Consider the following 15,462-nt stretch of genomic DNA (forward strand, 5'->3'; position numbering starts at 1 on the left):
TAACAGTTTTAGTGTCATAGCCTTCTGGGAGGGTCCAAAACATAATTTTTCAATCCCGTATCCCGCCGCTATTTTCATTCCATCCCGCCATCCTGCCGCAATGAACATTTTCATCCCGAACCCACCAACAGCGATGTCGTCAACCAGTTCATTGAACAAACAAATTGAAACAACCCAACAACCAAATTTACGGCTGAAATATCTCTTTCAGACACCACTATCCATAAATGTAAAAGGTTCAACAGGGACTCAGTTCTGGACATGAGGACCCACCTCTACACATACCCACTTCTGCACATCCACACCCAACGGGAGCAAAGAACGGCTTCAAAAGAAAAATTTGAAGATAACATTAGACAGTTAAAAAAATATTTGGCATGGAGAGGCTACCCGAAAAACTTTATCGACAACCAACTCTCAGAAGGGAAAAAAAAACAATCGAATCTTGCCCTTTGAAACACGATACTACCTAACAGTTCCAAACCCCTGAAGAAATCCCTATGAGCGAGTGACATTTAATGCCACAAAAACCATTACTAAGAGAAATCTTTAAAGAAACATCATACAGAAAGGGTGTTCCCTCAAAAAGACGTACAGGTGAGAGCAAGATGATAACGAAGGCGAGGAAACTGGACATACTATATGGAGCCGCGTAAACACTAGTAACAAATACAAAGAAGAGTGGAAATACTTCGGAATCATTTAGAGTTACACGGGAGCATTAACTAATCCCGTTTCTAAAACAAATAAACACTTTTTAATGGCTCTGAGGTCGTGTGACTCGTAACTTTAGCTAAATCATGATCTCGACAAAACTCGTCCTATCTCCTATCCCGCCTTGAAATGGAGCATATCCCGGTTTCACCTTCCAATTTTCATCTTACATTCCGCTTTTAAAATTTCTCGTATCCCACACCCCGTCTGGATTTTAAGCCTCATCCCGCCAAACCTATGTTGGGCCCTCTTCTGGGGATTATTCGTTTTGATTTTCTACAAGATGTTTATGGGATTAATATGCCTCTCAGTTCGATTATCTTCCGTAAGCCTTAGTTTGCTTGTTTAAAGAATTGTAACGATTTTTGTACTGACATTGCATTTACATAGTCAAGCACCCAAATACCAATAAGTGACCAGACTTATGTGTAGCTTACATACAGTCTTCGGAGGCGCTACGATAAAAGAGGAAGAGAGTCCTCCTCACTATTCCCCTCCTCGTACTATTGTGTCTGTTCGTAAATTGCTTGGCATGCCTGAGATCTTTATTCAACGCCATTTATTTTCCATTTGATACAGACTACATTGATTTAACATGCACATAGTAGCTAACAATACACGTAAAACCATCTTTTACTGATCCATACCGTGCACCAGAAACTCTATTTTTCTATACTAAGAAGTAACGAAGACGAAACTGAACCACTAGTGTACCATAGATCTCGATTGTGTAAATAACTTTCGATCTTTTCATAGGATAATCAGAATATTTTCGTAATATGCATCTTTGAAGTCAATCTCTTTTAGCGTCGTCGAGAGGGTACAGCTTGATTAGTGTAGGCTCTCTACTTGGCGGTTACATCAAATATTGTATCAATAAGTCTCCATCAACTACCTCCGTGGCCATCTATGAAAATATGAGAATTATGGCCAAAAACGGTTTGACCCTTTAACTTCCGTTGAGTGACCAGGAGAGAATTTATCCTTACTATATCAATACAATATCAAACATAGAATTGATGAGAATAAAGAAAAATATCAATTAGGGGACTATTTGTTGATCCAATACCAAATTATCCAAATTTACTTCATAAAAATTGTATAGCAGACAAGAAAGAGAATTACTGATCAGATTTTTGGTAGTTAAAGGGTTAATATGAAACAGTGGACAGATATAGAGATCTCACTCAGTCTAAGAACCCAAACGGTGGCTTAAAGCCTGGTAACGACCAAAAAATGAACTTATCTTGTTAAAACAAAACTGATTATAAGTGAGCATTGTTCATAACAGTATTATTTTGACCATCTATTTAAGCCATGAGTGTATAGATCAATTTTAAATTGAGCGTTCAAAGATTACATTGGTTCTGCTTTGCTTTTCTTCTTGTTTAGTCTGGAATAGTCTCTCCATCCTCTCAACCAATCAGATACGAAACTTAAGCAATCGTGACTCTATCATTTCCTTGTTTTTAATTTGTATTCTCATAGGTTTCCTGTCTCATCATTCAGTCAAATATGCTCTTCTGTAACACTCAATCATGAAAACCGTACCGTAATACCGTGATACTATCATAATTCATATTTCTACTATATCCTCACTACATACAATGAAGCCAACAGCTTGAGGAAAGTAATTAAGATTTCAGATTCTGTTAATCAACGATACAACGCATGATAAAATGTGATCAATCAAACAACAGGCTGAATTCATCGTCCAAGTCATCTTTTGGTTCTTGTTGTTGTGCTTGTTGCATGAGCTCTTCAAAAGTGGCCTCTTGTATTGTGAAAGGGAGAAGTTTCCACTTCTTCACCGTCAACCTTCGAGCCTTAGGCTCTGGAAATTGGAGAACGAAGCCGGAAATCTTGATGCACATCCACTCCATGCCATTGATAAGAACTGTGACACCCCAGTCTTCCCTGCACTCTTTACAATATATTTTCCTGTTCATTTCGACGCCATCAAGAGCCTTAGGGTTGTGATGTTCCTCCATGACCACCTAGAAATATTAGAGTCAAAGATTCTTAACCAACCATTTTCATTTTTGGAATGACGATGATCCAACAGCCTTATATAACAAGATTGTTGAATCATCTATTAAACATCGCTGTATATGAAAACTGACGCGGCTAGTTTTAAATTTATACTCCTGAAAGTTATGGTAAAAGTGAGAGGTGGATTTTACGAAGCTGGAGAAAGGCCGCTTCAGGTTCGCTGATTTTGACCTTTTAGTGTCTTCATTGCACTCGAGCTAATTCAATAATTTGGTCTACGATTTAACAGATCCAACAGCCTGACTGGCCGGTTAAAAAAAAAAAGAAAGGAACAACAACATTCGGAAAACTATTTTTCTGTGTTAGTTCAGGGGATCGCGTCCGGCTAGAACAATTGTTCATTTAGACTTGCTGAGGTCAAAAGAAAAAAATGTTTTCAAGGCAGTCACGACAGAGAACGTTCATTCGTGCATCAAACGACGTGGAGTCACATTCATTCACGATATATGGTCACTAGATCGTGACACGAACGATCAAACGTTTAGTTATCATTTTACTTAGATGAAAAAAACACATTTCTTGTGACAAAGTGTCTCTACCTTGGAGTCCCGTACGTCGCTACTTATAATCACGTGATAGGTTTCTTTAACGCGCCGTATGTTATGCGCTTGACAAACTTCTGCAAAGCACTTTCGGCAATGGAAGGTGACATCGTCAGGCACAGGCTCTGAATGTTTCAATGCCATCACGCGCTTTTTCAACTTGCGATCCAGAAAGTTCCTATCCTGTATAGCTTTCACCTTCATTAGAAAGAGGAGAGAATTACCACTGGATCATAAAATTGATGCATGTTTCACAGCTCGACACTTATTTATCGGAATAGATCCTTTTTAAGGGATACAGATTTTGTGAGAGGACACCTTCAACAGAAGAGGGAAGAGTCCTAGATCACTTTGTCAAATGCGGTAAAATACTAATTTTCTGCATGTAATTTACATTGTTGCACACATTGTTTTTTACGATTAAGAAATTACATTGATTTCCCCCTATGTTAGGAACCAGTCATTATGTATCACCTATAATTAAGGGGGGGGGGAGGAATTAGACGATTTTGGTTTTGTAACACCTCCTTCTCCTTCATTTTCAGCTTATTAGAAGTTTATTTTCCATGATTTCCTCCTTTTATACTCTGTTAGCGACGACTGATCTTTCCCTCCGCTCCCCCTGAAAACCATGTGATCCTCGAAGATCCTCCAACCCCAATTCCCCCCCCCCCTCCACCCCGGGCGAGGAATGACGACTGTTTGCCCAGGGCTGAATATGAACAAATACATATATGTTATTTGCCATTTCCCCCGAAGGAGCCAAGCAAGGGGATGCCTTTACACCTTGGCAAAGGTTTCCATTGTTAGAATACACATATGTTCGGTGCTTACCTTACTCTGAAAGGCTTTTGGAGACATTTTTTGCACCTTGCTGAGGGCTTCAATCATGAGGGATTCCCGAAACTGGTTTGTATATTCTCGTTTTAATGCTCCAGAATCCCCACTCACGAGCACGCTATACATACCCACTTCCGCCCTGGTAATTAAAATAGCAAATGCATAAAACAAAATAATTATATAAGAACTTACAGAGGAAGGAGAAAAAATGTAGTTAAAGCTCAGCGTGTTGAGTACGCGCGTATTTCTCGTACTTTTTTTCTCTAAACGCCCTGACAATAATTAAAAACATTTGACGTAACCTCTGCCACAAACCCTTTAAGCTCTCGGTGCACGAGTCAAATTCAAAATGATTGAATATCAAAGGAAAGGGAAACCAAAGGAGACGAAATGAAATTGAAGGCTACAATTATCTTTTTTTTTATGAAGAACATAGCAATGCAAATCTCGAGCTGGCTCGTTTCAAAGTCTCTTGTCAGAGCTTATCCTTGCGACTGCAGCGTGCTAGACAATCGAAATTTCATGCACCCCCTCCCATGGCACTTTAACGGATCTCCCTAAGGGTTTCTCTGGTTCTAGCCCCCAGATAAGGGGGGGATTTATTTTAACTCGAGAAACTCCGTTCAAAGTTGAAATACGACTCTCTAGATTTTTAATTTAGCGCTGAATTTTTTTACCTGACACGGCCACGTGACTGCACAGTGGAAATCTCGTTGCCCATCATATCATAACGGATCACAAAATTACAATCCATGATGTCCAGACCTTCCTCTGCCACACTTGTTGCAAGGAGAAGGTTCGTTTCTCCTTTGTGAAATCGACTGATCACTCGCTCTTGCTCATTCTGAGTCATGCCGACTAAAAAATAAGAAAAAAAATTTTTTTCCGTTTGAATTTTTTTTTTATTCCAAAAAGATCTTCTCTTTTATTTCTCAGTGATTTTTAGCATGCAAAATCATCAGAGACAAAATGCCAGGGATACCATCGCCAAGGGCATTACGTCTTTTATTAAATGTACTGCTTGAGGGTTTGAACTTACTGTTGCCATCTCCACTGCCCACAAGAGCCTCTGGCCTGAGGACAGCCTTCAGTTCATCGTCTTCCTTGATCCAATCTTCCAGAGCTGTCGTGGATTCTCTTGTTCTTGTAAAGACAATGCCTTTGGGACCTTTCCACTCTCTCTGCTCACCATTTCTTTTATTTAATGACTTATCGTCTTGCAAGTTTTCCGCTGATTTGTCAGTCTCTTGGCTAGGGTTTTCATGGTTGTTTTCTGTAGCTGTTCGAGATTCACATTCTTCCGCCGCGTCATCAACATCAGCAGCGTCAATATTACCAAGGTCTTCCTTTGCAAAGTCTCCATTCTTGTTTCCACCACTTTCTTCTTCATTGTTTGTTGTTTTGTCTAGTGATGTCCCTTCATTTTTACCCTCTTCGTGACTGTCATCGCAAGTCTTGTCACTCTCTTGGTTGCTGGATCTTGTTTTTTTAGACTTTTCAGAATCATCGACATCTTCTCCTACTTCTGATATGTCTGTAGCTGAACCTTCATCGTGACGTTCATTTTCTCCGCCATTCTCAACCCCGTTAGCTCTGAGTTGTTCTTCTTTCTCCCCCTTCTGAGGCCTTTCCTCTTTATAGTGTTGCAAGAGCAAATCTTTTAGTTTCATCAAAAGAGGATTTGGGGGTTCACCATGTTCTTTCACGTGCTTATCCAACATGCTCATAGCAGCTTGAAAGAGATTTGTCAACTTTTCATCAATCTGAAGGAACTTCTCTCTATCCAAAGAATCAAAATATTTTTGAAGGCATTTCCTGGCATTTTTCATGGTTGTGCTTTTGTTTATAGTCAAGGCAATGTGGTACTCGCGGAGATGTTCTGCAAGCGTTATAAGGATCCGGTCTGCATCTGTAACAGAGTCTTTGTAAAACTCTTCCACCCATTGACGATACTGCTGACTTCCCTTTTCTTCCGGTGGAACAGACTTTAAGAGCTTTCCTTTAATTCCTTTAACTCTAGTTTCGATTTTAGTCATGACCTTCAAAATACAGAAAAAACGCAGTGAAGATTAGAGAAAGCGAACAAGCGAGAAATTTCTTTAAGGAATGATACAGCTTAAGAACAAGCGGGCACGAATAAGGAAGAAAGGAAAGCTCCCACCTCTAATGCCCTCTTGAGATCAGTTCGATTCGCTCACTCAACTCATAATTACGGCATTTAAATTTACCACTACTTAATACTTTACTTGCTCCGGGGCTTTCTACGGGTTCTCCTTCCCGTTTCCTATCATAAAAATCTACACGCCGAACTAAGACCAAACAAAGACCATATTTGCGACTTTGACAATCAAATGACTCCAGTCATTATCATTCTCATCTGTTATTACCTGAGAAACAATCTTTTCAAATGGATCTTTTTCTGACGTGGGAACTTGGAAAACTTTTCTTTCTGGAACATTTGCGTACTGTGCAAGCTCTGATTTATTCTCTTGCACCGTTGAAATAACTTCCGCGTCTAAGTTGGCTGAAAGGAGAATAATGTGTTCTGCCGCCTTTTCGACGCTCTTGGCTTTTCCTGTACCAAGTGAGGCAGTGAAACCAACAACCTAAACATCGTAGAAATAAAAAGAACCACCTTAACAAAGAAAAGTTCAAACCTCGCAGTAAATAATAATGATATTAAAAAAAACGAGTAAGATCTAGATTAGAAAAATTTTAATCTCCTGTCGATTGTACCTGTGGCAAGGGGCCTTGATGTCGCGGCTGTTTTTTAAAGGCCAGATACCTTTCCATGATTCTGTTGTAGGAGTGCTCCTTGTGTGCATGGTGACACTCGTCAAAAAGCAGAAGACTTATGTCCTGGAGATTCACTTGCTCCTCTTTACTTTTATTGTTCAGAGCGTTGACAAGCATCTGTGCTGTCAAGACAACGATGCTATGGCTTTGTAGAAGATACTTCAGGGGGACCTCAGTAGCGTTTGCACCAGAAATGTCAATCACGGGGTATTTGTCTCCCAGGTGCGCTTCGAAACGCTCCTTTTGCTGAGAAACGAGGTTCACTGTGCTCACAATGAAGACCACTTTCGGCTGTTTTCTATTACTGCTGTCTGTGGCTGTTGAGGGATTCAAAAAAGGCCGAGAAGCGAAAGTGCCATAAATGATTGAGCTTATTCCGAATTCTTCAGGGTGAAGTGATGAGGAGACGTAGGTTAGCCCTCCCTCAACTACCTCTACATTTTCCAATGGAAGTTATGCAAGCCATTTCCGAATTACCTTTGGCCCCTTTTCTCAAAACGAGGCCTGGTGGTCAATCATTCGTATGAACATGAGTTAGGTCTGCATATGAATGAAAACTTCTAACATATGAGAGGATGAGCAACAAGACTCGATTTGAAAAAGAGGTCAAAGGTAATCCGGAAATGGGCCTAACCTAACTAACTAACCCCGATCGTTCGATGTGGAGTACAGCAGAACCTTGAGGCAATCACCAAGTAGTTGATGTTATCGAGAGTTACGGCAGTCCCGCTGGCAAAATTAGCGTTACTTGACGGATTTCTTAATACGGTACTTCGAGATAGAATGATCTCATAACTACGGTATTCAATCAAACATCAGAACCAGTTTGAGGCCGGCCTGTTGTAATCGCCGGACACGACTGTTACTGTAGAGATTAGCAGCGAAGGCGTTTCACTAAGGTCCTGCCATGTGATGTGGCATCCGGCCTTAATTTACGTCTGTGCGAAAGAGCAACTACAGTTGTTATTACTGATTTAAACTCTGAGAAGACTCAGCCGTAACTGACTATCAGTGATAGTCAGTTACGGCTGCATGAAGGAAAAAACAGTGGTTTATAGATCGCAGCCACCCTTATGCCAACTTGGAATGATCCAAAGCGTTTAATTGGAAAAGCCGAGTTGGATGTTTGATCGAGAAAGAAGCGCGTATTTCTACAAGCTGATAAGATCTCCATATGGAGTCGCTTACCTTCATTGTCCTGTGTGAAAAACTCTAGGTGTTTTTTAGCTATTTCTAGGGCCACATACGTCTTCCCACTGTTGGTTGGGGCGCAGATGATGGTGTTTTTGCCTTTCAATGCTGGAGCTGCCAATTCCTTCTGGTATTCTCTAAGCTCCAACTCACGAATGTTAAAAGAGTTGGCATTGCTTCCCAAGTAAACTATTTGAAAGGAAAGTAAATCATATGTGGAGGGATCAAGTTCGCATACTGAATCACATACGGGAAGTTCTGTATCTTATCTCACTCTTTGTACACATTGTGTCCGTCAAACAACAGCGTAATAGAGAACTCTTACCAGGTGGAATGACGATTTCGTCTATTTCGTCTCTGTCTATTTCAGAGAGAGATCCATCATCTTCAGCAGCACTGCCTTCTGAATGTAAAAAGAAACAGCAAAGTTGAGTGAATGCATCACCGTATTTAAGTTTCAAAAGCATTTTCAAATTACTGATTTATCACATGCAATCGCAAAATCTGATTTGGAGGTAGTTAACTTAGCTTTTTTAGTAAACTAGGAGTTTTATCGTTTCCAAAAATGTTTCATTTCGCCATAGGGCTTTCATCAATATTTCGAAACGTAGAATCGTACTGTTACGTTTCGCTTTTATATTACGTAACCCTTGTTACATGTTATGAAGAAAGAATGTCGTATGATATTTCTATGATAACGTAGCATATCGGATTTTGAATCATTACCTTGTTTGCTTGACAAAGTGTTGCGCATTTGTTCATCTCTTTCCTGCTCTTCCTCGATCTCTGCCGATCAACGACATTGCGACAAGGTATATCAGTACATTGTCTTCATCAACACTTTTAAAACTTACTTTCATTCAACCCATGTAGCGGGAAGGGACTTGACCCCTCAACGTGCTTGTCAAAATGTTTTAGATTCACGCCAATCGCCAGTGTGCTACCCTTCTCACTTATAGAGTACTGATCACACATTTTCGTAACTGAGAACGCTCAACATCCCTTAAAAAAGGAGTCCTGTCATTAACCTAACATTACAGTCAAAGTCTTACTAGAAAGCGTGACATGTTTTTTCCCCTTACAACCTTAAACTCTATTCGCAACCTTGACCAACTTGCTTAAATATACATCGTACACCGAAACCTAACACCACGTTAACTGAATTACTACGAGCCGAGGTCTTTCGTCTTGCAATATTCTAGCAACATTGGACAAAATTAAATGGTCAGTACGGTATTTAAAAGTTTTACCAAAGTGTTGTTAACTACCTTTGAGTTTCTTTTGAATTTGTTTAAACCGATCTTCGCTAAACGTTATATTTAGTTCGAGCGGCTTGTCTGGGAGCTTTTGGTGTCTTTTCAGAGTGTCTTCCACCAGGACCTCTTTTAATTTGTCCTGAAATGTTTGTTTACTGTACATTTCCCACAATTTCTCGGCTGCCTCCACCGTTGACAAGCGGAAAGTTGCAATGACGGAACCTTTAGCAGTGTTAACAAAAACAGCTCCTTGAGGAAGATGCTGAAAAAAAAATCATAAAAGTATATCCACAATTGAGCTTTTTGTGGACAAGTTTTGACTAGAAACACTTATGTCATCTCCAAATGGTGAGTAAACGTAATGTTGCGTTAATTAATCCTAACTAATGCGTGACTCAAATTCAAGGAAATGCCTTTCCTCGTGTCAAGGTGGTTCTTGGAAAACTGCATCCATTCGGCTTATGTTTGCTATACTTGAGACAACATGACATGATGTGATATTACTTGACCATCTCTGACACAACCTCTACAGTGTGCAGATTTCTCAAAAAATTTCTCACCTCTGTAGAGGAAAGAAGCAAAAGCCGCAGACGCACGCTTTGCTAATTTGCTATCGAACACTGGGCCGACAGGCCTTGTTTTATAGTGTTGAGAGAAAAAGGAGAAAAAAGAGGAAAATTGAATTACGAATTAAGACGTGTAAACACTGACTGTTTCCAAACTCGTTATTTCTCCTGTGATATGCAAAAATGTTTTGAAATGTTCGCTTCTATTTCAAATTGTGGGTGACAAACTTGCTCCACCAAAAGAAAAAATGGAGAGAAGTATTTGTCTCGTCCGCTTTTATATGGGGTCCAACTGATTTAGGTTTTACTCAGTTTAATGATTTTTGATAACAGGTCTGCTGTGGTACACACATTTTCTTAAAACATACTTTTTGCAGATCTCTTCGCATTCTTTTGCTTTCTTCAGACGACTGTTTCCCGAAAAGGCCAGCCAAATACTCCTCCAGATCGGAACCGCTCTCGGTTTGTTCCTCGTCCACACTGGTTTCTAATGATAGAATTCCTCTAAAGGAAACATCTGTTTAAAACAAATCAGAAAAAGAACAGCTTAAGAAAAGACTAAGCGACTTTTTTGATAGTCATGATTCATTCTATAACTGTATCTCGAGATCCATGATTGTCAAGTTTTAAACACGAAAATTCATGATTCCTTCTACTTCAACCGCCATGATTCCTGTCGTGTAAATTGCTTCAACCACAAAAATATGAATTGTTTTCCAGAATTTAACCATTTAGTTTTACATTTCTCAACCACGAGGCCGTGTAATTATATGACCTGAACGTCACTAATGCAATTGCGCGCAATACGTATAAAAAGATGAAAAATGTTGAAAAACTAAACAAGATGTTAATGTTCAGTCGCGACAATTCATGATTCATAATTTCACTTTTAGCAATATTCATTGTCCTTGTGTACACGTTTTATATTTCTAGAGCATATTTTCAGTCTTAATCAAATTTTAGGTAATTTCTTCTCCTTGAAGAGTGCCCCCACGTGACTCAAGGCATGCCAGTAAAAGAGGGTCGCAGTGGGGTTTAACAGTCAGCCGTCAAAGGGCCTAAAATTTAACTGTCTGCCGTCAAAAATGCTAATTTTACCGTCAATTGTAAAATAGTAGGTGAATACTAACCGTCAGATGCTTGAAAGGTGTTTCGGATTTTGCTATTTCCCCATTTTAGTTGCTTACCGCGAACAGTCGAACATCGTCTTTAAAGGATCTTTTAACTGGCAAATCAGATTCCAGATACTCACTCTATGGTCGTTTTAACTTTTTTTTGCCTAAACTGATTGCTTGGAATGTTTTGATATCTAAATTTAATAGTTTATATTCAAAGAGAGCCAACGTATTTGATAAGTTATTAATTCTTGCCAGAGGCCATTCCACGCGGCGTTAATCCCGCCTATAGACCAAGTCATTACAGACAACAGTTTACTTCATGTCATGCATGTCATGTCACGTCGAACGTGTTGGAAGCCGTCGTGAGCTTGTATTATGAAGGAAAAGATAAAGCTTTCGAGCGATCCTAGACAAGCATTTCTGTTGGGGAAAAGCATTGGAAGTTTTCGGACGATAAATCTCAATTCTATGGCTGCAAGAGATTTTTCTGTTCGGCAATGACCTTGTGACCTTGTTTAGCGACACAAGTATACCAAAATTCCAGACCAGATTGATGAGTACCGAAGCGACTCGGAGAGTGAATTCATGGAAAATTAAGATGAAGAGTTCAAGGACTTGGAATTAAACTTAACGCTATTAGATATGAACGGCAAATCAAACCCTCAACAAAATTTGATCTTTGAATTTACCTTCCGCTTCTCGCCACATAGTTCAAAAACTATCGAAAGTACTCTTGAACTGTGCTAAGACGTGGACTTGTACCACCATCAAGTTAGGACATAACACACATACCTCTACGTCATCTACCCACCATAACGAATCTGTTCACATAGAATCACTACGTCAGCAATGCAGTACTTTTTGGACTAGCGAGAGTGATAACCGGAAAAGGAGAGTAAATGGAGTCGACATCGCAGTTTTAACCACAACAGCTCAGAGATGACACTAATGTTGAGCGAAATGTCAACGAACTGCCGTGATATAAAGACGTTCTCGAATATAATGTTACTGGTCGACAAATGGAACGCTGCTGAAAACCGCCTTGACGAATCCAGCTTGAGGAATCAGGTCTATAAAAAATTCTGCTTATGTGGTTTGCGCGTGTAACAGTAGAAAGTAAGGTATTGTTTCACACCAGGCCTTGAAACTGATCATGAATTATTATTAGAGGTCATGGAAACACGCCTTACTCCACTTAGTCAAAGGAAGACTGAATGGAAATAAAAATAGTTGATAATTTAGATGAAATAATGAGAAACTTTAATTAATTAACTCAAAGTCATCAAAGAAATATCTTCCTGATTAACGTCAGCCCTAAGCCAATCCCCCCCTTCCCCATTGAGACCCTCGTATAAGGGAATGGAGGAGTAAATGCGAAGGTTTACGGAACTAATTATAATTACAGACAAATTGAATCTAAGCGTCATAAGAAGAAAAAAATGTTTCTGCTTTGCCCGAAAAATCTTATAAAATAAACGCAAAAATATTATGATTAAATGTCACTTACCAATTGCTGTTCCAATCTTTTTGTAACCAACTCCTGAGCCCTCTGAGACAGCGACTTCATCATCCCCTGCGTCAACTGAATTAAGATAATTTTTTTTACGAATATTTATCTTTGGTAGAAGCAAGCAAACGCTGAGAAGGAAGCGATGTACCGTGAAGTGACCGTGTCTCCCCGTGGTCCATTGAGATGCAAATATACTGACCAAATGCTGAGACACGTGACACTGTTAAATTAGTGTAAGCGCAAACAACCTGGATACGAGTATGTGTAAACAGAGCCGAATGACACGTTGAAAGTCTATCATGACTTGCTCGTGTCTGGATAAGATTTGACCGAACTTTTAGAAGATTGAAAGTAGAGCCAAGTTTTAGTTAAGTCCAGTGGAAATGACTTACCAAGTAGGTGTCTCAATTCGATGGAGTTTCACGGTTAGTGATATGAATTTCTTAACTACAATGATTACCACAAGCTCAAGTAAATATGCAGTTTTGAACTCCCACACGTACTTAATGAACTTTGAGTTACATACTCATACATAACCGAGTGACTCATGGGATCTAACGAAAGAAAGCAAAGTTTGCATTCCTCCTGCCCGGATGATCTTAAGCGGGATACGTCCAACTTTAGAACAACATATTGACACGAGCCTAAGACAAGGCTAAAGATCACATGAAAGAGTGAGGTTATCGTTCATAGACCGTAAAATAAGAGTACGTCAGGTAACTTCTGTAAATCTCGATAACAAAAATAACTAATCGTGTAACCCGGCGTATTAAAACAATGCTTTTGTAGAGCCAAAACAGTCTCCGAAAAAATCCATAGCCATGCGAGCAAAAAGGGTTATTAAAATACAATCTCATAGAGCATAAGGGCTTACTTGGATAGTTGTAGTACGGGTCCAACAACAAAGCAGTGTGTTCGCTTCCACATTTTCTCAGGGCTCGTACAAACTCCGAAAAACCTTTGTCCCGTCTTTTAAGCCGATCGACAAGAGTTTGATTCGCCGTTGTTGGTCCCTTGTTGTTCTGTGTCGCCTCGATGGCTTCTTTATCTGTCTGCTGTAAACAAGACAAATGTGGAAGCAAATCAACTGGAATGACTTCTTCCATAAAATCTTTCAGACGTTCCTCGAGAATCTTTTTTTCGTAGGGTCTCATTGTTGTTTCAGATCCCAGAAGTTCATAAAATTTGACCCGAAACTCCGTCGAAAGCGAATGACTCCTTGCTCAACGAGCTCGCTATTTATATGTCTCTGCATAATAAATTCATGAGCCCGTAAAAAAAAACTGGGAAATTCCCAGAAGCCATACGCGAAATTCTCGGAAAACGCTACGTAAACAAAGTACCAAGTTTTGCTTTTCCCTTTTGTTTTCGAGAATACATAAAGCGTTATCAGAGAAACGAAAGCTTATCAAATGCTTCCTTTCGAATTCATTTTACAAACGTCTTGGTCCATGGAAGAAAAGGGCTAGAGTTGGTCATGCTTCTTGCGAGGTCATCTACATTGTTGCCACTGAGCAGTCTTCGTTTGACGAAACACCCGGAGAAGGTACTTTCCCTGGTTGAATTTCATTAATATCAAATTTCAGTATATGGAAACCGCGATACGAGCTGTTTTGGTTTCGATTTTGATCTGTTTTGTACGAACGTTGTTACATCTCGAAATACTATTGAAACGATGTCGAAAAAAACTGCTACACTTGTGAAACTAATAGTAAAGGTTCTAAGACATAACTCGATTTCTCGCAGAAACTACTCATTGAGTAATACATCACATGCCCATTTTCGAGGGTTTTGGTTACAGGGCTTTTTCCCATCGTCAATATGCTAATTTTCGACTGCATCATGTGGGACAACATTTATCAATTCTTACAAACAGGGACAAATTTAATTCTGGGAATTTTTCTCTTCAAAACTGGTACTAGGAAATGAAGGGGAAGATTAAAGTTTCGTTTTCCCTTTCGATGTATTTCGATATTTTTCTTGCTTTGCAAGCAAGATGGGAAAATAGGTTTCGAGAATAGCTATTTTTACTTGATAAACATTAGGTCAGTGTCATGATCTTTTGAAAATTTAAATATTTTCTCATTCGGTTTCCATATGCGTATGTAGATAGTTTTCCTTAACCATTAGTGACTTGTATTTCGTCCATTCCTTCACAGAATTCATCGGTATAAGTGCGGGATATTTAAGGTGAATATCATTTTAAAAAGATTAGGACCAACCACGTACCGGTAATTTTCTAGAAGGGAAAATATAAATCAGTATAGATATTGCACAGAGCGATCATTGTTTACATTTCTGATATTACGCATTTCTTCTCTTTGCTTCTCGATAAGAACAACTTTCTCGAAACTAATTAGAACGTAATTACCTATCGACACTTCGACCAAAAAGTAGAAGCAAATCTCGTATTCACAGTCGATGTAAATATTCCTACTCTACTGATAATGGTCGACAGGAGTATCAATTTCAATCTTGTAGTCAGGAGTTCTGTCAACATATCGGGCTTAGCTACACATGATGTCGCCAAGAACCTCTGACCTAACTCAACATATCACCATCTTCAGAGTAGTGGCCAATTAAGCAAACTATATTTCTGGCGCCTCTTCCGATTTATTTTCGAAATAGCTTTCTCGAATATTTGTCATTTAATTCTCTCTCTAATGCGGGTAAGTTCACGGTGGGTGGCTTTTTTAAATGCTGATTGCCCGTCTAACCAAAGCTAATCACGGCTATTCAAGCATGATATTTGGAACCAAAAATAGTTGAGGCATACGAGATTTTGTGACATTAAAAAGGCATCCCATTACAAGTGTTAATCGAAAATCGTTTATCTTTCTTAGTTCAAAGAACAAGGGGTTGTCGTAAAAAGTACAC

At 39.4% G+C, this 15,462-nt stretch overlaps 1 protein-coding gene across 1 annotated transcript; it reads right to left on the minus strand.

The window, feature by feature from the left end:
* Positions 1–1,255: 1,255 nt before the first annotated feature.
* LOC131771081 (ATP-dependent RNA helicase DHX58) lies at positions 1,256–14,123 on the minus strand. Its single transcript, XM_059086836.2, has 14 exons — positions 13,460–14,123; positions 12,583–12,657; positions 10,326–10,474; positions 9,404–9,653; positions 8,862–8,921; positions 8,461–8,538; positions 8,133–8,324; positions 6,885–7,261; positions 6,536–6,754; positions 5,188–6,187; positions 4,826–5,006; positions 4,143–4,287; positions 3,306–3,506; positions 1,256–2,711 (listed from the first exon to the last, which is right to left on the minus strand). The coding sequence occupies exons 1-14, from the start codon at positions 13,737–13,739 to the stop codon at positions 2,400–2,402; spliced, it is 3,519 nt and encodes a 1,172-aa protein (XP_058942819.2). The 5' UTR covers positions 13,740–14,123; the 3' UTR covers positions 1,256–2,399.
* Between the last annotated feature and the right edge of the window lie 1,339 nt (positions 14,124–15,462).

Source organism: Pocillopora verrucosa, chromosome 4, assembly GCF_036669915.1.
Source record: "Pocillopora verrucosa isolate sample1 chromosome 4, ASM3666991v2, whole genome shotgun sequence".
In the NCBI taxonomy this organism is placed as follows: domain Eukaryota; kingdom Metazoa; phylum Cnidaria; class Anthozoa; order Scleractinia; family Pocilloporidae; genus Pocillopora; species Pocillopora verrucosa.